The 20,810-nt window shown below is 36.1% G+C and overlaps 1 protein-coding gene across 5 annotated transcripts in view; it reads right to left on the bottom strand.

Annotated features, from left to right (window-relative positions):
• Nucleotides 1-20,810, bottom strand: part of LOC135324943 (DNA excision repair protein ERCC-6-like 2) — a 61,425-nt gene that overhangs the window by 16,723 nt on the left and 23,892 nt on the right. For all 5 annotated transcript variants that reach the window (XM_064502100.1, XM_064502095.1, XM_064502097.1 and 2 more), the window contains 6 exons: nucleotides 15,841-15,936; nucleotides 14,443-14,542; nucleotides 11,036-11,188; nucleotides 9,760-9,840; nucleotides 6,848-8,057; nucleotides 6,371-6,525 (listed from right to left, as the gene is read on the bottom strand). In XM_064502100.1, coding sequence (XP_064358170.1) covers nucleotides 6,371-6,525; nucleotides 6,848-8,057; nucleotides 9,760-9,840; nucleotides 11,036-11,188; nucleotides 14,443-14,542; nucleotides 15,841-15,936 — 1,795 coding nt within the window. The remainder of the gene's footprint in view (nucleotides 1-6,370; nucleotides 6,526-6,847; nucleotides 8,058-9,759; nucleotides 9,841-11,035; nucleotides 11,189-14,442; nucleotides 14,543-15,840; nucleotides 15,937-20,810) is intronic.

Here is a 20,810-nt window from a genome sequence, read left to right as displayed (position 1 = left end):
TACATCCTCCCCCTTTTCAGTCACCACATTTCTGTTGCCATAGTGATTAATCCTCAATTGAATGGCTGTCTTTGTACATTTCTTTTCAGTAAAACTTTAAGTAAACTTAAGTTGAAAACATGCCGTTGACTTAAAAAAAAAAAAAAAAAAAAAAGACTCCACATTTTCAACAGGTACAGTACAAGTTTTTGTGACTAATACATTTCCAGGTATTAAAAAGAGCAAATGAGCTCTAATGTGGGACATCACCAGTTTTTCAAAATATTTGGGATGTCCTGTTCCCATTTTCAATTTTTCTGTGAAGCCTCCAAGTCTTCTCCAAAGTTCTCCCCATGCGCCAACCCCCCCCCCAACAAGATCCCTATTGAAAAAATACCTCACAAATTCAGCTTTATAGAAACTAAAGAAAGCCTGTTCCAGACTTCTGCAAAATAGTTCACCCAGGTTGTTTTTGCCAATTAACACAGAAATTAATTAGGGAATTAATTATGAAATGCTGACGTTTAATTCAGAACAGACTGGAAACATTAGAAGAGGATGTTTCATCTTGGCTCCGGGAGGCTTCCATTTATCATGGTGAGCTAAGAAAAAAAATCAAAATAAGTCACAAGCTCTTGCACTGGGGGGGACCAAACAAAAACAAAACCACCCCAAACAGGCTGCTTTGTAATTTAGCCACCAGGAAAAAAAATTAAAAATTATCAATGATTAAAAATATTTAGTAGGTGACTAAGATCTTACAGAAGACATTAACACTTCCCCCCCCCCCCCCCCAAAAAAAAAAAAATCATGCAGGAAGAATTTTTAAACAGAATATCGTAGGAATGTCTGTTATGACTTTTTGCAATGGCTGAAATAACTGTTCTTTTCTCCCCTAGAAGTTTTACTGTGGTGTCAGAAGGCCACTCTGTCCAGTCTACAGGCTCATTGCATGTTTTCTTCTTTCAGAGCTTTTCATTTGAATGTTCTTCTTTCTTCAGTTACACAAACTAGCTGAAAACCAAAGCAAAGAACTGTCTGTCTAACAAACAGTGATCATCCATTAGTTTCATGAAAAAACTATCAGTTTATAACCAAGTATTTGCACACAGGTGCAGAGTATTTGAATTGAAATTAAGATGCAGAACAAATATGACTCAATGTCATTAAATCAGTGCAAAAACAACACACAAAATGCAGGAAAAAAAGTCATTTATTCCAATAGATTTATTTTTTAATATAATCATCTTCACTCAGACCTTCACAAAAGGCAAGAAAAGCCTTTTCAAGAGTAATCTTCTATGAAATATCAGATAGAGCATATTTTGCAGTCACATGAATAAGGAGGCAGCAGGGGCGAGCTCTGGATAGTTCTTCCTGGAGTAGCTGCCTGTTGCAATAAGTGGCATGCACTTTCTACCCTTAGGTGTTCAGAATACTGAAACCTGGTGTGATTCTCATACACGTATTCGGCAGTGTGATAGGGAGAACTGACCATATTTTGCCTCCACACTTGCAACTTGCTATGAAAGATTACAAATAACCAGAAATCTTTGATGCCAAAGGGAGATACTTGACTGCTTTCCAAAACACCGAGGTTCTGGGAGGTACAACACATGTTTAGAAAGACAGAGGATGGCTTCAGCAGAGGTTGATTGAGATGTATTACTAGTCAGTAATGCAGTATAATCTGTATCTCCAAAATTTCTTCAGGAACAGCTGTCTGCCACATCTCTGCATGGAACAAAAATCACTGGCCTTCTTTTGATTATTAAGGCTCTTAAACACCTCTAACTATTGAAGCTTAAGTTTCTTCCACATAAATAGCACTATTAGAAACATGAGCTTTTTGTGGGAGATTATCATACAACACTATGTTCTGTTCTTCCGTCCTTCCTCAAAATCTACATTGATCTTACACTGTTATTTGTGGTTGATTGGCAGGATATGGACAATCTTCAAGCACAGGATAATATGTCTGATTCAGGAACTGTTGGCAGTAAGTACTTTTTTTTTTTAACCATAATTCTAGATATCCCTTAGAGCAGATGTAGAACACTAAGTGTATAAATACCATGTCTATCCAAGAAAAATTTGCAAGTCTTTTTATAAGGACCTCCTTGGTTGTACTTCAAAGTAGTATAAGCAGATACCTGCTGCAGTACTTGACTACAGTAACACTACCGTAATAACAAGACCACAGTTACTTCTCATTGAAAAAACTTCTCTGTAACCCACTTACAGCTACAGAACTTTCTCCCAATTTTGTGTTGCTATGGATTTCTCTGATAATATAGTGACCAAAGAGAGTTTCCAAAAAATATGATATATTTCAGTTTCTTCAGGAGCATGTGATGAGAAGAAACTCACATTTGTTTGCTTCTATTACTGTCATATCCAAAAATATCTTCCAACAATAATCTTTCTTGAATTTAGATGCTAGACAGGACTTATTCTGACTAATGATACTCTTTCAAAATATGTTTCATTCTTTTATTTTCTATTATTAATGCATACATCATTCTGTTAGCTATACTACTTTTAAATTTTAATCTCACCTTTCATAGCTGGTAAGTTGTGAGAGAACTCTTAAGATGTTCTATTCTATTTTTATTTCCCGATAAGAGACTACATATTCTGATTGTTGTCACTTAACTGAATTTAAAAGTCATATAGAATGTGTGGACACCCACAGTAAATAAGCATTTGTACTGCAAAAATGAACATTCTAGCCAGTTTGCACAATTCCTTTGAAAACAAATAAATAAAAATTCAGAGTATGATTGAACTTGCTCCCCCCTCTGGAGAAAGAAGAGTCAAAGGCTCTGAAGCAGACTAAGCCAGGACAGTTATGGAGCCTGGAGCACAAAGCAGCAAAGAAGAAATATTGCCAAGGCCTCTCTCATAAAGAAGAGCCAAGATTTTGTTTCCCTAAGCCTTTGGAGGGACAGAACAATCCCAGGTTGAAATACTGCATTCCATTATTTTAGAGAAAAAGGAGCTGGGGTATATGAACCCTAGCACAGGTAACATTAAGGACAGACTGACTACTCATTACTGATAGAAAACATGCTTCATTGAAACCTGTGCTTTAAAAAGGTAAGAGAGACTGGACTGGGAAATACCCAGATGTCATGGCCCAGATGTAACACAGACCTCCTGAAATCAAATTAAGGAAAGAAACCATTATTTTGACAAACACCTTTTCTTATCCGAAAGCTTAATGCTTACACTTGTTATAACCAGTTTAAAAAACAGGCTTATTTATTCATTAGTTATTCATGTTTTTAAATAAGGTGTTCTGCATACCTGAAACATTCCCTCTTGAGGAACAGCCTGCCTCCCTCTTCCCTTCTAACTCTGCTCCCGTAGATCTTTCTCCCATGCTACTTCTCTTGCTTTGAGGGAAGAATCCTCACAGCTACTGCTGTCTGCTGCAGTTTTAAGCAACTTCTATACCTTAAGTGCCTTAAGGACATTAGTCCTCATGCTTCAGCAACAAAAGAAAGACTAATAAGACTATTTTATAGTCCTTTTATCTCCAGCAGGTGGAAAACAAGTAAGACTAAAATCTGAACTGATTTTTTTATATTGTTTTCCAGCAGTTTATTTTTGCTGCTGTTCACATTCACCTTATTTCTGTAAGTTAGCCATTGAAACTCAAGAACTTAAACTAGGATGTAAAGATTGAGGGAATCTTGGGAATTTAGTAAAGCTAAGAGATGATTATACGACTAATGGATAGCAAGAATTCAACCAAATGTCAATATTCTTACAAGTGTTAATAGCGGTGTTTAATTCTCTTCTCAGTCCAGATTCATATGTAAGTAGAAACCAAAAATGTTTTACTAAATCTTCAACCAAGATTTGTAGAAAAAACAGTATTTTCTCAACTTACAACTTAGCCACGTCAACTGCATACTTTGTTAGTTTTTAGTGTTCTTGCATCCCTTTTTGGAGATATTAATTTCTCAAAAGATATATTTAAACTTATTAATAAGTGCCATATTACAGAAAAACTGCCAAGCAAAACAGCAAGATGGAGTTGACATCAACAAACTGAATAGCACAAAGGATATTTTACTCTTGGTCCAAAGAGACCTATTTATGAACAAAAATGAAAAGATCCTCTTTTTGATCATTCCTATTTAAAAATAAGACAGTTCATTTAAAGTTATTTAAAATGGGCAGAAATAAATACTATCAGAGCATTGTCCAGGAGTCTTCATAATGCTATCAAATAAAGCTACAACACTAACACAATTTACATCCGTTGCTACACAACAACATTTAAAGACCCCCTGTCAGAACAGTGATGCTAGAAAAATGAAATCAGTGAAAAAAATTCAGTTGTCTGACAAACATTATGTTTTTCTCTCAAGAACTATCAGGTTACAATTAACATTCCAGGATTTAATAATATCATTTTAGATCCCTAAAATACTTAAGAAATTTTAACTGTTCAGCTATATTTTTAATATTACGTATAATATAACTTTAATCTGTTAAAAGTCTTGTTGAGTGCACCTCTTGAAATCAGCATTCTCTTAATTATAATACAATGAATTACTCTGACAACGAACATCATACCTTAAACTGAAAGCAAGTAAGTGAAAAATGACCAGCAAAAACTGAGGACCAGAAGAGCAACAATGATCCTGCTTTTTATATAATGCCTTTTGGAATAAAAATAAAATAGCAAAGAAAGAAAAATTATAGCAGTAAAATTCTTTCTAAGTAGATCATTTTTCAAAGTTTTCCGTGAGGCTCTGGCAGCTCTTTAAGCAGAGAACATAAAACTCAGAGTTCCTCATTTCAAAACAGGCAGCCATCTAGTGATTATTTCTAGATTAATGCCTCTGTGTAAAAGTAAGAACAGGGAATGAAATCAACAGGCAGCCTTTTTTCTCCAATTATTGATGTTTTCCTTCCTATTTAGATCTCTAAGAGAATTCATAACTACTGTTGCTTCTGAGTAAAGAAAACAGATACCTTAAAATAAACTGAGTGACAAGTTAATCAAGAGAAATTAATTTGTAACACCTGCAGTCATACAAACTCTAAGAAATGAAACATAAATTGCATGAATAATACAACTGAACTCCCACAAACTAGTTCTGGAGATAGTGAATCAATGGACATTTCTCTGAAGTACCATTTGCAAAGTTCTCTTTCATTTATATTTAATTTTATTAATGTTGTCAGCCACTGCCATTAAATAAGTATCTTTCTACAGTATTCTTGAGTATTTTTGACCTACTTTCCTGTTAAGAAGGGATATTCTAATGCAAATGTGTTAGAATTGAAAAGGCCTCACTTTTCACTGGTTGGCCTGGCTTGATTTTCCCAGTGTAAAAATTCTTTGGCAATCTTGCTAATGGTTCAATTAATTATAGTACAACAACAACACTGGAAGAGCCCTTTTAGCCACTGTGGAAGCTCAACGCTCCAGAATGGTGTGGTCTTACACCAACAATTTCTAGAGTGATTACTAACGTATTTGTAAAAAACAACCTGCACATTCCTCAATTATTTATTCTATGCTGTGGTTTAACTTCAGAATCAGCCAAGGAAACTACAAATGTTTATTGTAAGGCAAACAAAACTAAGTGTCCAGATATTTAAACTAGATTAAAACCACTACTCAATAAGAACAAAAACCTGGAAGCTGTACCTGAGTTTATTCCAGACTTATATGTATTCCAAAAAATAATTAAACAAGATGCATGACCAACAAAAAGCATAAAACATACCTGTCGCTGCAAATCAACACTCCCAAAGAACTCTAGTTTTAAATTTCAGGCATTAAGCATAATGATCAATATAATGACCGATTTAATGCATTATAGCGACTGTATGTTTACACACACACACACACACACACACACACACACACACACACACACACACTCAGCAAAATGATTTATGTTGACTTTCTGTACCACAGAGATTCCGTCATGTACTCTGGCAGCTGGATTTTTGTTAATTGGATTGAAGACAAACTGAAAATTTTCAAGCCTCGAATCGGAAAGGAAACGGCACAGCATTTGATTTCAAATGCCCAAACTTTACCCGTACCATTTCGCGCGTGCACACACACACACACACACACACAAAATCCCCCCCCCCCCCAACACCACAAACTCACAGAGGGCGCTCTGCTGCTCAATTCCCAACTCTTTCAGAGCTGACCAATGACCAATGCAAAAATAAAAACAGTAATTTATTAGACCTCCATTTGAGCCTCCTCCCCTTCCTCCTCCGATCCTCAGTGGCTTTAGCTCATTCATGGTGGCCATTAACAGAAAAACAGGTTTGTTAGGGTTTTTTAAGATGAAAAATAAGGATAAAAATAGAGTAAAAACAACATTTCCCAAACATTTCTCTTTACCTTGGCACTGCAGACTGTTACATTAGCAGGGAGCTGGGAAAACTGCTTCAACTCAAAGACGTCTCGTACTGCCCACCGACTCAAATGATTCTCAGCCTTGCTGGATCCAACCACATTCTGATTTGAATGAATATAAGCCACTTCTTGAACACCATCTGATACGTTAGGAGAAAAACAATCAAAGATGTTGGTCATTCCAAAACCCTGGAGGTACACAGTTGCACTGAAGCACGTTGTAATTTTAAAAAAGGTTTACTTGAAAGTTGTCAATTCTGTTAAGATTTCAAGAGACAAGAGTAAGACTGGCAGGTAAAGACAGACACACTTTACTAAATAAAGTCATGGAATATTATTTATATCGTGTAACAAGAAGATATATAAAAGGAAGAACTTAAAAACTTGCCAACAATTATAGATCAAACTTAAGTTATATTTTAGATGAAAAAAAAAAAGAAAGGAAATGAAGTGACTAGTTACCTAAATATTTGTCCATTGATCCCACTTTTTGATCCCGATGGTTAACTTCTATTTTACTTATAGAAGTTTTAGGTACAGAATAATTACCAGGCTTCATTTGTGCAACAGAGATATCTTGAGTACGGTGCGGCATTTTAGACGCAAACTGAACTTTGCGTCTCTCGCCTTTACACTTATAGCTTTGCTTTTGGGTGCAAATTTTCTCAACTGGTAAGTTATCTTCTGAGGATGAAAATTCATCTATATTCTGCAAATCACTTTTCCTTTCTTGTCTCTTGGGCTTCTTTGTTTGCAGCAGAGTTTTGGAAAAGTTCTTGAATTCTTTGTTTAGGACATGTCTTTGTTTCAATTTTGGAGAGCTAGAAGTTCTTAACTTTCTTGATTCAGAATTATGGGGAATTTCGATATCATCAGACTCATCACTAATGTCGCTTGCTCCCTTCAAATCTCTTGTGGTATTCTTAGTGTTTTCCAAATAAATGATTTTGCTGAAAGCTGACACAGTACTACCAAATCCAGGCTGCTTATCATTTCCCCTAGATGTGAACCCATCATTTTTTTTTGACAACTTTCCATAATTTTCAGATGCTGACTTATATATTTTGATATTTTTAGTAAGCGTGGGTTCCCGTCGAGCCGGAACTTGGGTAGGAAAGATGACATCATCACTCTCTTCAGAACTGCCTTCTGTTTCCAAGACAACATCACTTTGCTTTGAAATGCATTGATCCTGATTTTCCCCGTCTCCTTCTTCCTCAGAGTTTGATAAAACCAGCCAATTTGAGGCTGTACCTGTACTATGTGCATCTTGTTTATCAGTTCTGTTTGGTGATTTAGTACTCTTCCCGTGCTCCAAAATATGGATACGGCCTTGGCATTCATGAAAGTCCTTACACTTGGTATTTACATTTGTTCTTACAATCTGACCATCAGAACTTGAATGATGACCATTATCATTACTATCGCTTTCTGTGGTAGTATCAATTTCTCTCTGCAACAATCTAGAGAACCCACACTGCATTAAAGAAAGTTGTCCATGTGTTACCATTGAAGAATCTGCAGTGTGACATTTCCTTCTGTCATATTTTTTCCTGGAAATTTCCAGGATATCATCGTCACTAAAATCATCATAAAAATCAATTTCTTCTTTCTTTAATTGTGCCTTAGTGCTTGAGGGATCTCTGTCATCTTCACAGTCTGGATGTGCATACTAAAACAAGAAAAATAATTTACACCAAAGCTAGATACTACAAAAAAGCAAGTTATTTAAAACATATCTAACATATAGAACATACCTAATTCTGAAGCAGTATAAAAAAAGGGGATTTTCACTGTGTTACTCAGTCCAAAAGTATATAAAATAGTAACACAATACATAGATTAAAAAATACAAAACAAACTGTAAGTAGAAATTATATGAAAATGTTTGGAAGAACAATAATGTAAATAGCATTAAAAATTTTTATTATGCAGTTGAGACAATATATGCTGCCCACTGTTAAAAAAAACCTGCATTTGCCCAACCCATGCCTCTGTTTTCTAGTTCGCATTAATCGTGTTGCAACTTCTCATCTTTCTAAGGTTGTTTGAAAAGTGACTTCATGATTCAAATCTAAATACTGCATAATGTAATTATTCATAACAAATCTCAGAGCACAGTGGCCAACCTCCTTGTATGTGGGAGCTAATGCTTCTAGTTTAAGAGAGCTATGAGTACATAACATTCTGCTCTAAAATTAGTTGAGGCCTACTGTAATCAAACACAAATTACATCTAGGCAACTTTGAAACAGTTAGAAGCTACAGAAGTCCAGAACACAGCACCAAAACTGTGTAATACTGAGACAAGAGCTATTTCAAAATGTAAATGGAAAGCCAGAAGGGTAAATACTAAAGTTTTGTCCACGTGGAAAAGTGTTACCAATTAAATTTATCAGTTAAAATCCTGGTATAACCTTGCTTATCAAGAAAGCATTTAACATAGGCTAAAAAAGTTTTTCTTTGTCACCATGCCCCTATGTGAGGTCATATTGATTTAAATCAATACTGACAATTACCCCAGAAATCCCCACGAAGACAACATGTAAGAGATGGTGGCTAATTCGCAGACAATTCAGTGGGATGTGATCATCTAATATTTTCACTCTCAGAGGCTGTATTTTAGACTTAGCTGTTCATTCCCAACCTATCTGAATGCGGTGTTCAGTCAAAAAAAACATTCATGAAAATGCTTCCATTTAAGCCTAACCTTTACCAAAAAAAAAAAAAGTCTAGAAGGAAACCTTTAGATATATTGTTTGAAAAAAAAAAAAACAAAAAAAAACAAAAAAAAAACACCCAAACAAAAAACCCACACCACACAAACCAGGATGGAGCAGACCGCTGATGTGGTGAGAATCACTGTTTGTTAGATTACTTCAACTAAATGGTCCTGCTCCTCCACAGAGATCCGAACTGAAAGGGCCACAAAGCCTTTGAGAAAAAGGCTTTCAGTTCTCTGAACCAATTGTACTCCTTTCCACAATTCCCTGACCAGAAGTATTCTCAACAGTAGGTTTTAGAGCCTCAACAGATTTGATCAGAACGCTGTCATACTAGCCACTCATAAGATACTATTCAGCAATACTTCAGAGTGAGCCGCGCTGCTCTATAACAACAGCATGTCAGTAATATCATCATCCAGACTGATGATATCCAAGTATTGTGAACCTCAAAGAATACCATATTACCAGATCGTCAGAACGCCCCATTTTAAATACCGACAGCATGACAAACAGACAGAAAAAGATGGCAGCTGCCATCTAATGTAAAAGCATTACTAGCCTAACAATGTACTGCCCGCATTTGCCACTGCGGCAGTCGGAGCAAGAGAAACTCTTAGGCGCTGCTCTGTGTGTCACAAAGATACCTCACCTTTTCTGAGCTGCACGGAGGAATCTCTTCCTTTAGCCATGTAGTGGCTGTCATAACTCCCGCTTCCACTCGTCCTTCCCTCTAAAAGGAATCAAGAACATTATAGAACAAAAGCAATACCTGTGTGTTCTTGCACTTCAAGTTAACAAAGGCAAACCCCCCCCAAAAAACTGAGTTTTCCTTTGTAGAGAGGTGTAAGCATCAAGAGTAGAATCACCAAAGTCCAGACTAACACTTACATTTTGGCAATAAACTTGCTGCTCTTTTGATCTAGCCTGTAACCAGCAAGAAAGATGACATACTGCATAAAGTGGGAGGATCTTGTGATACACTGTTTTCATACTTTTAGACTCCCTGCCCCGTAGCAGAATATCTGCTACAGCGTTTACAGTACATGTCAGGTTTTAATTTAGACCTCAGCAGGGTAGTTTTGAGCTGACTACCCCCAAAATATATTCTTACTTCCTCACATTACTCTTACTGCTATGCTTACAGCATATGACTCTGATCCCAGCTTCTCCCCAGCCTCCTCCTTCTGTAGGCAAGATAACAAAATAAAGGGAGGGAAGGGTGGAAAGAAACCTAGAATAAGGCAGCAATAAATTCGAAGATGCAAGTCATCTGCAACAAATACGTTGAGGAGAAAAAAGGCATATACACTGCACATATTTAAACCCACTCTGCACTACGCTCTACAGATCTGGGCCAACACTCTTCTTTTTAGAATAACTAAGATGCAAATTTTAAAATATAAAGCCTTGGTTATCCACCTCCACTCTGCAACATTTTTTTAAATAAATATAGCATTACAGAATATATTTTATTAAACAGTTTTTCCCCATCTCAACACATATTATATAAAGGTTACTATGATCATAAGAAATATCCTGTGAAAAGAATTCAGGCTTAAAAGACAATTATAGCTGAAGATGAATAAAAGACATCTGTGCAGAATGTTGAAAATATGTGAAAATATCCCAAAAATCAGATATGGGATTTTATTAGGAAGAGAGATGCATTAGCAAGCTCTTGCAAATAATAATCCAAACATATTACTGAGGTTTCTTTGATGTAAGGAAATTTTTCTGACATACATTAGACTGAGAAATTAGCAGGCCTAGTTCATTTAAGGCATTGCATAGACAGGTACTGCTAAGTTTCACCATTCGGTTTTACAAAGTGCCTCCATTCAAAATTATGACAAGATAAAAATATTTCGTGAGGAAAGGAAAAGGGTAAAACGAATATCCAAAAGTCAAAAGGAAGTATGTCACACCTCCAGGATGTCTTTGGTAAGACAGGACCCCTGAGTCCTAAGTTTGAAAAGGTTACGGATCCCGAAAAGCTCTCCTTGATGTTCCTTTGATCCTTGCACTGCTTCAAAATACCGCTTGGCATTTTCACTTCCAACCACCACACAGTGAAGTTGCTAAAACAGAACAACACAAGAGATTTCAGAAGTCTTTGCTCCAACAACATGTCAGAATTTCCTGGCATCCACATTATATACACAGCTTTAGTTGAAGCAGGCAGAAATTCCTAAGGGAGGATATTTTGTTTTAATTTCCCTGGCAGATGTTGCCATTGTGGTATAATATGAACCTGACTGGTTTGACTGAGTAAAAAAATTAAAGATATATTTCAAGCCTTCTACTTCATTGTTGTCTAATATCAGATTCCTACTATACCCACTACTGGCACCCCTCTGTATCTTGACTACTTATCTTTCTTCAATACTAAATTCTTGGTATTTTTTCATAGTCCTTGGTGTACTGTATGCTTACTTGGTAAGCACTAGGTCATATCCAGGGACCAGTAGAAGTAATGTCGTGATATTTTAATTATCATGCATACTTGCTAAGTGGATTGAACAGAAGTGACTAAAAAACATCTTCTACGTGGAAGGGAAAAAGACAAGTAAATAGTTTGTCAGGCAGAATTCAAACATTCTTGAAGTCAGGCAGGTTTAGTTGTGTTCCAATGACTGCAAATTTTCAATACTTACATAATTGGTATATTTGACTTCAGCAGGAAGAATGTCAAAATTATGGTTTTATGGATACCAGACTTGTAGTATTTTTTGTAACTATCTCTAAGAAGTAGGTAGTTCTGGAGGTCTGCTCACTGCTAATTCTCTAGCACTGAACAGGCATTTTCCAAGACAGCAACAGTTTCTTGAATTATGTAAGCCAGGCAAAAACTTTAGCTAGGCAAAATTTACATCTTTCTCAAATTATGCATGGTATTTACAAAAGCTACACTTCAGAATACATATATAGCTAATTTGGCATTATGTATTTTAGAATTCAATTTTATTTGTTTTAGATTTTGAATCACATGTGGCTGGGTCAGACAATTGACTACTGCTAATAAAAAATGCAGTGATTTTAAAATCAAATACATCCCTCAGTAAGAATACAATGCAACATGACAAAACGTTTATCCATAAATTCAGTTCTTACATAGGACAGACAATATTTAGCTCTTTGAGAGTCCATTTGTATAGTTTACTAAAAGACACATTCACATGCAGTCATATTTCTGACTTTTCAACAGCAGATGAAAAGACGTTTTCTTCACAAGTTATTGAAAATTTCCTAATTGTGCCTAATGCAAGCATCAATAGCAAGGAATGCAATCTAAACGTAGACTAAAAAAAAATCCCAGATTTACAATGATTGTTTTGCAGTTTATTACCTTTTTTTCTACATCAACTTGAAAAAAAGACTAAGAGCCTTTGAAAAAGAGTTTTGATACAAGACTTTTGAAAATCTAAGCAGACAGCATCATCCAGGTCATCTTTATCCACAAGATGACTAACTCCAAAGACCTCAGTGAAGCATGGCTTCCCTCCTTTAGGATTTTTAGTGAATATAGCTGGCCCTGCTAATCTGCCATTTCTCATTTTGTTAGTCTTTTTGAAACCTTTTCTACTGGTTCTTGTCTTTGAGGCAAATCCTCAGAAGTATCTCCCACAAGGAGAACTTTGGTACGGGAAGCTCTAAGCTTTTTCCCGAATGCAGACATGAAGAATTTAGTTTTTTGCTATGAACACTCTTAATTTTAAGCCTTGCTTAAGTAATGCCCACACAGATTCTCCAGCAGGATTCCTACTGCTGACATGTTTGAAAATAAATTATTATTTTTTATGCTTTTAGCCCACAGCTCCTCAAAAATCTTTTTGGACTTGTTTGTTTTTAAATTTGACTTGTCTCATTAGGATACAACTTCAACAATGTCTGAAAATTGCCCAAGTACCTGAGAACATTTCACCCCTTCACCTGCTCTTTTTAAATGTCTTTTTAAGAAGTTTCTGTTTATTTATCGATTTTGTTAAAATTACACAGAACTAATTTTTACAGCTTCTGCAAGATACTGAATTTAAGTAAATTACAGTCACTGTTACACTTTTGATCGTATCATTTTAAAGCAGGTCATATAGACTAATGAGAGCAACTCGAGATTTGTTCCCACAGATGTGGGTTTTCTGAATATCTGCTTATGAAATCAGATACTGTGTCCAAATATTTGGTCTCAGAATCTTGTTCTTATTTGGCATTTACTTAAATCTGTATGAGGATAATGACAATCTCACTATTAAGGCATTTCCCACTCATTCACTCTTCAACCTCCTTCAACATGTGACAAAGCCTGTCATGATCACAAGAGGATGACTGTCACTGCAGACCCAGCACCATATTTTTCCTATTTATGGATGGTAATTCGAAGTTGTCGGTTAACTTGTCGATTTCATAAAGCTTTTTTTCTCATAGGGTAGCCGGTGCCCATTGAAGTCACCTACTCTGTCTTTCCTATGCAACGTATGCCTCGGAATAACTGTATCTCACTGATTTCCTTGCTTTCACCAAGTTTATATGCCTGTCCTGCCCCACCTGACTTATAAACAAGCCTCACTGCATTCCATCTTACTGCTTAGACTTGCAACTTGTGTAGAAAAACATGTTCTTATTTTGTCCAGCTTCCTATTTGTCTGCAGCCTGCTCTTTGTTGACGTTTGAATTTGCTGATTTTTTTTATTTCCTATGTCATAAGGAAACAGTTGCTAGATAATGTGTTCCTCAAACCACATATTCTTCTGCACTTCTTTGGTAGATTTTTAAACTAAAGACTGGGAAAAGCAAAGCAAGTGGCAAAATTCAGAGCAATTGTTCCAGGCTGAGGATTCCAGCAGGCAACTTCTTTGTAATAGCAGCAGCCACAAGCTAACCACTTCCCCTCCCTTTATGTGGAAGGTTTCAAAAGAGCAAAGGTAGCAAACAGAGGCCTTTTGCTACAGCGTCAGCAAGACTTTTGCACGCGTGCTCTCTCTCTCTCTCTCTCTCTCTCTCTCCAACCATTCAAAGGAAAAAGCTGCCTGAATCAGGCTGCCACAGGTACTACCTACCTCTAGCAGATATTATTTTACAACTCTCTAAATGAAATTTCTCCTCCGTATAAGCTGATGAACATGTTACCTAATTAACATGTCAAAAGTTACAGAAGCACTTAGAATACAAACATTCTATTTTGTTCTTTGACAATTGCTAAATTATATAATTGCATTTAATAAGATAACAGCATAAATCGTAAAACCAAGGTAAACTAAATTCTGTGATAGGCTAGATTAGCTTTCATTCAAACAGCTGAAAATAGTTACTGATTTAAATAGTTTGTGAACTTTACCTGTTTATAAACTTGCCGTAGGTACATCATCTCCTCCACAGTTCCCAAGGATATCAATCTAAACACTTTAACATCTTTGCATTGACCAATCCTATAAGCTCTGCAAAGACAATGCCAATACTGAAAACCATATTCTTTATTAGTAAAAATAAAAAGACCTAAAAAATTCACAGTTCCAACAAAACAGAAATACTCTAAATCATTTGTAAGTAAAATATTTTTTTACTTTTCCAAGTTTTTTCAACATTCCATTCCCTTTTCTTTTATCCTTAATTTTGTATTTTTCCTGCCAGCCCTATGCAGCTGAAAAAGCTTTCATCTCTTGATATCACAAGGCCTGTCTCCCATCTCTCAAGAAAACACATCTTCCATTATTTTTGTTTGTTTGTTTTCCTCCCCATCTACATCTGGTCTTGCACAAGACATTCTCCTATTTGCATTGTATCTGAGTTAGCTCATGGATTACTTGGGGCAGCCTGTGCCTTCCTAACTTTATAAAACACTGTGCAAGTTGTAATATCATAAAAACACGTAATGGAAAGGAACTAAGCTATTTAAATTACTAGCTCTGAAACTTCTAACAGATTATTTTCAGAAAATTCAGAGAGGCTGAAGAGAGTACAGAAATGTAATCTCACAAAGATTCTGTGAGGACAGTCCCTCTCAACAACATACATTTCTGACAGACTTATTTCAGTAGGACAGATGCACATAAACACCTCTTGGAAACCAGAAAGGCACTTAAAATGGAATTGCATAATTGGATGGGACAACAAAAATAAGTTTGGTTTTGCTCATTAAAATATATCAAACAACTGAATTTTGAATAGCTAAAGTAAAAGGATCACAGAAGTTTTCAAAAGTCTGTCCTTACTGAGGAAACAATATGGTCAAAAAGCCTCAGAAGAAAAATCTGGATTCCTGGAAATACTGCAATGGCATAGTATCAGACATGGAAGTGAATGCTGAAAAGAAACTAATTTCCACAAGGGTGAGGTTGAAAAGAACACAGATGTTTTTCTTTAGGGATTCCGGAATTCGAAACACCACTCTCTAACTAGGGTCAGTGACAATGTACTTTGCCCTGACAAACACAGGAAAAATGCCATCCGGCTATACATACACACTTGTTCCAGAGATCATGAAAAGTTACAGTAGCTAAGGCATTATAACAGTGCCACAAAAATAAAATAGAGAAAAAAATAAAATTCAGAGTTAAAATGGAGAGCATCAATTCTAAAAAATAATTTAGCTAGACATTTCTTACTGTTTTATAGACAAATCAGATTATGTTTAAAAGTATCCTCTTCCCTGAAGAAAAAATTAATTGGAAAATTAATTTACAGGATCGAAACAAAGAACACAACATGGACCAAGTTCATTATTTTGAGAGTGTACCTGTCAATAGCCTGAAGATCATTTGCTGGGTTCCATGTTGGATCAAACAGTATAACAACATTGGCACCAACGAAATTGAGACCCAGTCCACCAGCCCTAAATAAAAAATAATAAAAGAGAACAATAGCAAAAAAAAAAAAAAAGTATAATTTTCTTCAGTGTATTAGATTATAATCCACGCTAGCATATTGTTCCCCAACCATAATAAAACAACACAACAGAAAAATTGGATCAGTGGGCTACAGCCCACCAAACACTCAAATAACCACTGCTGTGAAAGGCAGTTGTCTTACTGCAACAGCAAGACTTCTAAGAACTGTACAAATAATTCAGTCAGAACAGCTGCTATCACCTTATTGTGCTAAAAATACTGTCTGCTACTTCATGCCTGCAGTGACTTATAGGGGCCAGCTCCCTCAGGGAGTATAGTGAAATTCATAACCATTTTATGCCAGTTAACATTATAGAAGTATGACGCCAACAGGAAAACCATAGCTAAGATAAAGTGGGACTTAGAATCTGCATTAAATTTTTACTTCTTCCAATCCCAGTACATAGTTTTGACAATAATGCTCTGCAGCTTGCACTAAAACAGTCATCATATAGAATACCTCATATCTGTTCTTAGTGAACAAAGAACTGTCACGAGTATATTCTTATGGCTTATTAGTTAAGTATTAGGTATCTAATTGGCCACACAGCTGAATATGAGCAACATTCATAAAGGTCATTACAAGGGAAAAAAATGGCATTGTAAGAAAGCCATCTATGCTGGGGAGGAGGAGTTGGAGGGGTTGGTCAACCTACCAGGTTACACCTTCTTAAACATTTTACAGCTGTGGAGCGCTTTCAGATAAAGCCTGCAGGCCAGCAGAGAATTTTAAGCATATGCTTAACCTGAGGTAGCTGATTAATGCCCTTGCTGAATCCAACAAAACCGCTCAGTTACTTAGAATTTGGCACGTGCATAACTGACTCATTTGACAGGAACCAAAGTGAGGAAAATACCACTTTTTATCAAATTGCAAAACAAGCAAATACTGAACAAATTTTTTCAATTGGTTGAGTCAACATTCCTCCAAAAAAGACAAAAGTTTCTACACAAGCACATGCAAAATATTATTTACTTAACTATTAAAACAATTCTTTACATTGTCATAGGTAGTTTCTAACATGGAATTTTCTCAGTGAGGTATTGCAAAATTGAAGAGGTTGATCCAATTTAATTTACCAAACACCTGTTTTCAATAGATTACTTTGTATTCTCTTAAGCTTGTTTAAAGCAGTGGGAAAGGTAAAGTTTACAGGGAAGTGAATGAACAGGGGCAGAAACTAAAAGCTTACAGGGCCCCACCACCTTTTGGTTTTCATGGAGTCCTTGCTAATATAAATACAGTTGTAGCCTTTTCCTTCCAGGTGTGGTGTGGTGTTGGATTAGTTAAATCTGGAAATGGAGAGGATGTGGGAACCTGCCAATATTAACGGAGGTTTCCAGAGGATGAGCGTTCTCAAAGTTTAAAATACTGAATAAAAATCTTTGTATTTTTCAGAATATGCTACTGTATTTTGGAGTTTTGGTGTATTTCTTATTAGTGAGGGCAGAATTCAGCCTCTCTTCTTACCAAATCAACCCTGCAGTAAGACTGAAACATAAGTCAGCATGTTTTTCCAAACGATTTCTCATAAAAATTTGCAATATTTGGACCCGAAATATGAAATAAATGTCAGTGCAAAACCTTAGTGCAAGTAACACAGACTAACTATGAGAATTAACTAAAGAGGATACATAGCTTTATAAGGATTTTACCTTTCAGTATTTTTAGGCATGCCACAAAAATTCACATACTCCAGAACAGAAAAACAGTGGCTCCTATATCCTTCTTGGACAGAATGAATGCAGTAGTTAGTCTGTAAAGAATATCATCCATTTTAAGTATCATTTTAGCCAGCAGCTCAAGCCAAATTATTGCAAGATGGTCCTTGCAAGCTACTGTACTACAGCTCAAATGAAGAGCTCTCTATTAAAAGGTCTCATAACATTTCTGTTATAAGCATTTTTTTCTAAAGATCATGTTATTTAAGACTGCACACCGCGTTAAATAAATAACTTTTTTTATATCCTGTCATTGACAGCTTAGTACCACAATGTTCAGAAGTTACAAAACAATATGGCATTAGAGGAAGCTTCCATGAAAGTTGTGACCAGTTAGTTCTATTTACCAAGGTAAGCCTCCCCCCCCCGCCCCCCTTCAAGTTCTGTTTCATGAGATCTTCTGGCTGAGAGTTCTTTGAATGAGGTTACATGCATTAAAAATTATTGGCAACATAGTTTGCAGAAACCAAGTTACATGAAGGCTGGCAGATATTCAAAGTATTGGACTTGGAGAATGCTGCAGGTAGAATAGAAGTGCATACTGTAACCATCCATGATAAAAACTACCTGCAGATTTCTGTAAGCCTTATCTCTATCATCTAAGCACCTCACTGAACATAAAAAAGGAAACTGGGAAGAAGAAATGGGTTTAGATTAATTCCTTCAGAAAAACTGTAAGTGAAAGACTAGTGTGGAAAACCTGGTGAACAGTGATTTAGCTTTAACGGTGGGAATATTAGCTACTCTTATTTCTTCCAGAACCTCATGATGGAACAGGCCTGCCCAGACTCCAGTGTCATACGCAGCTCCCTCTCTTCAGACTAAGCAGCATCAATGGAGTTGCAAGCTCCAACATTCCCCTGTCTCATTAGCAACTTCTGCAACTATTTTAGTGTTTGTAAGCATGATCAAAACAAAAAAAAAAAAAAAGCCCTGAAAATCTGAAACAGATTTTTTTCCATGAACCTTAGAAGTTCCAACAGGACTATAAATATTTTGCATAAAAGTGGACTGAAATTCATGATCTAAACCTACTGGTCTGATGGAATTAATAAGCTCTGCAAAAATCAACAATATTTTTTGTCAACATCCAGAGTGTTGCAAACACTATGGATATCTACACAAGTTTGATTAATACTAACATTAAATACAAGACGTGAGGTCAGGCTATAGAGATACAAGTTCACAGATATTTTTAAAAGCTTTATTGTTTAAACCCCACTTCTCAAAAAAATCAACCAATTAAAAAAAAAAAAATCAGGATTTCCAAAATGTTTGTCTGCGGGCTATACATATGCAATTCCAGACAGAAAGGGCATATTTCACCAGTACAAAAAATAGAATACAACACAGGAAACTTGCAAGTTTAGCAGTTGTTACCACTGTCTGTATTATAATGCAGTAACTTATACACTGATGCTACTTGTTTAAAGTTGTACATTAATTGTGCACATGGAATAAAATGGCAGGCTCACAACCACTACGCTGGGAATTCATCCTTCGCAGAATGCATTTTTGCAGCCAAAAGAATGCGCAAGTGTTTTCAGCAAAAAAATCAACATTTGGCTCTTTGAGTAATGGGGCTTTCAGAACACATACAAGTTGACTGCATAGAACAGTCAGCCAAAAACTTTGCAAGAAAGTACAGACAGAAGAGTATGACCCAATTCTGTCAACTTACTATGTCTTGAGAAATAAAGAAGATACTATAAACTTAGTGTCTGAAATCTGAGTAGGACGAAACCAGAATCTTTGTAAAGGCGAACAGCAATAGATCACTTTCTGATTTCCAAAGGATTACAAAATTCGAGTTGGTTCTATTACTATACATCAAGCAAGCAGAAACACCCCTTGTTAACGGCGATGAACTACACTAAGAATTGCACCTTCTGTTTCTCTTAGTAAACAAAGGTTATGTTGACTGTGTTTTGTTGTTTGCTTCTTCCATTTCCTCAATAAGATGAGAAACACTAAGCACAACAGAATCAAGGCTCTGCTTTCAAGCACCATCAACAGGCATGAAAAGCTCACCAACCTCTGCATTCACAAACCCTTATAAAAGGGAGGAGAAAGTCCATCTTCATTTAACTGAATTTCATTTTATTCCAATGTAAATTAATAAAAAAGAACTGAAAAGGTTATGGTTATGAAAGCAAACTAGACTGATAAACAGAAACTATCAAGCTTTTTCTAATGCTACAACTGCAGAAATTCCCCGCTGTTTTCATGGAAAAAGAATTGCTTCGCCTAAAGAAGGTCTTAGTGAAGCTGAGGGCCAGATACTACAATTCACTGAGATTAGAACCAATAAAGCGAGCATACATGACCACCACAAATCTCTTCATAACCCTGCCCACATATACCAGAAAGTATCTGAAGACTGTTTCTGATGTTCAGCCATTCGCAATGGTCTTTAACATGTCGTCAGACTGCTAATTAAATAAATGGAGTTAGTGTGGACTGGTATCTCCCCCTACCTAACTCCAATGTGCATGTTTTTAGTAAAGAAGGAGGAAATGACAGCATAGACAAGAGCAGCCCTGGTTGCATGTTTCACCGAGTTTCCCTCTGGACAGAAAGATTCAGCTTCTCTCTGTTCCCTTTCTACCTTTGCCTGGTAACAAACTTCATCTAAGATGAAACATGGAAGTAACCAGAATAAAAATCCAAGAATGGTCAGTATATTTTCATTACTTATAGTTGAACATATTGCACTATTCCAAAATAATTCACTATCCATCATCAATTGATAAGCAGATCTGATGCAGTATATTTTTAGAAGTGTACAGCGATCACCTTAGATTGTTTGAAGTATTTTAAACACGTTAATTAACCTAGTTAACAAATTACAAAACATCAAGAGAGAATTTTTCAGTTCAACATAGCATTTCATATTCATGCCTACTTAATAGTTCCGCTAGCACAGTACAAGAAAAAGCACCTGTCTATAGTAAAATAAAAGCTTTCTGTGGTTCACTACTTTATGTCAGTAACTGTCTCCTTGCTCCTACAGCAACTGGAACTTTAAAATTAGGATTCAGAAAACCCACTTGCTTCAGATCTGAGATCCTCGAAAGCAGAGCAGAGGGGAAGGAGG

The sequence above is a fragment of the Dromaius novaehollandiae genome, chromosome Z, assembly GCF_036370855.1.
Source record: "Dromaius novaehollandiae isolate bDroNov1 chromosome Z, bDroNov1.hap1, whole genome shotgun sequence".
NCBI classification, from domain to species: Eukaryota; Metazoa; Chordata; class Aves; order Casuariiformes; family Dromaiidae; genus Dromaius; species Dromaius novaehollandiae.
The sequence above is the reverse complement of the archived record's forward strand: the minus strand, read 5'-3'. Positions and strand labels throughout refer to the sequence as shown.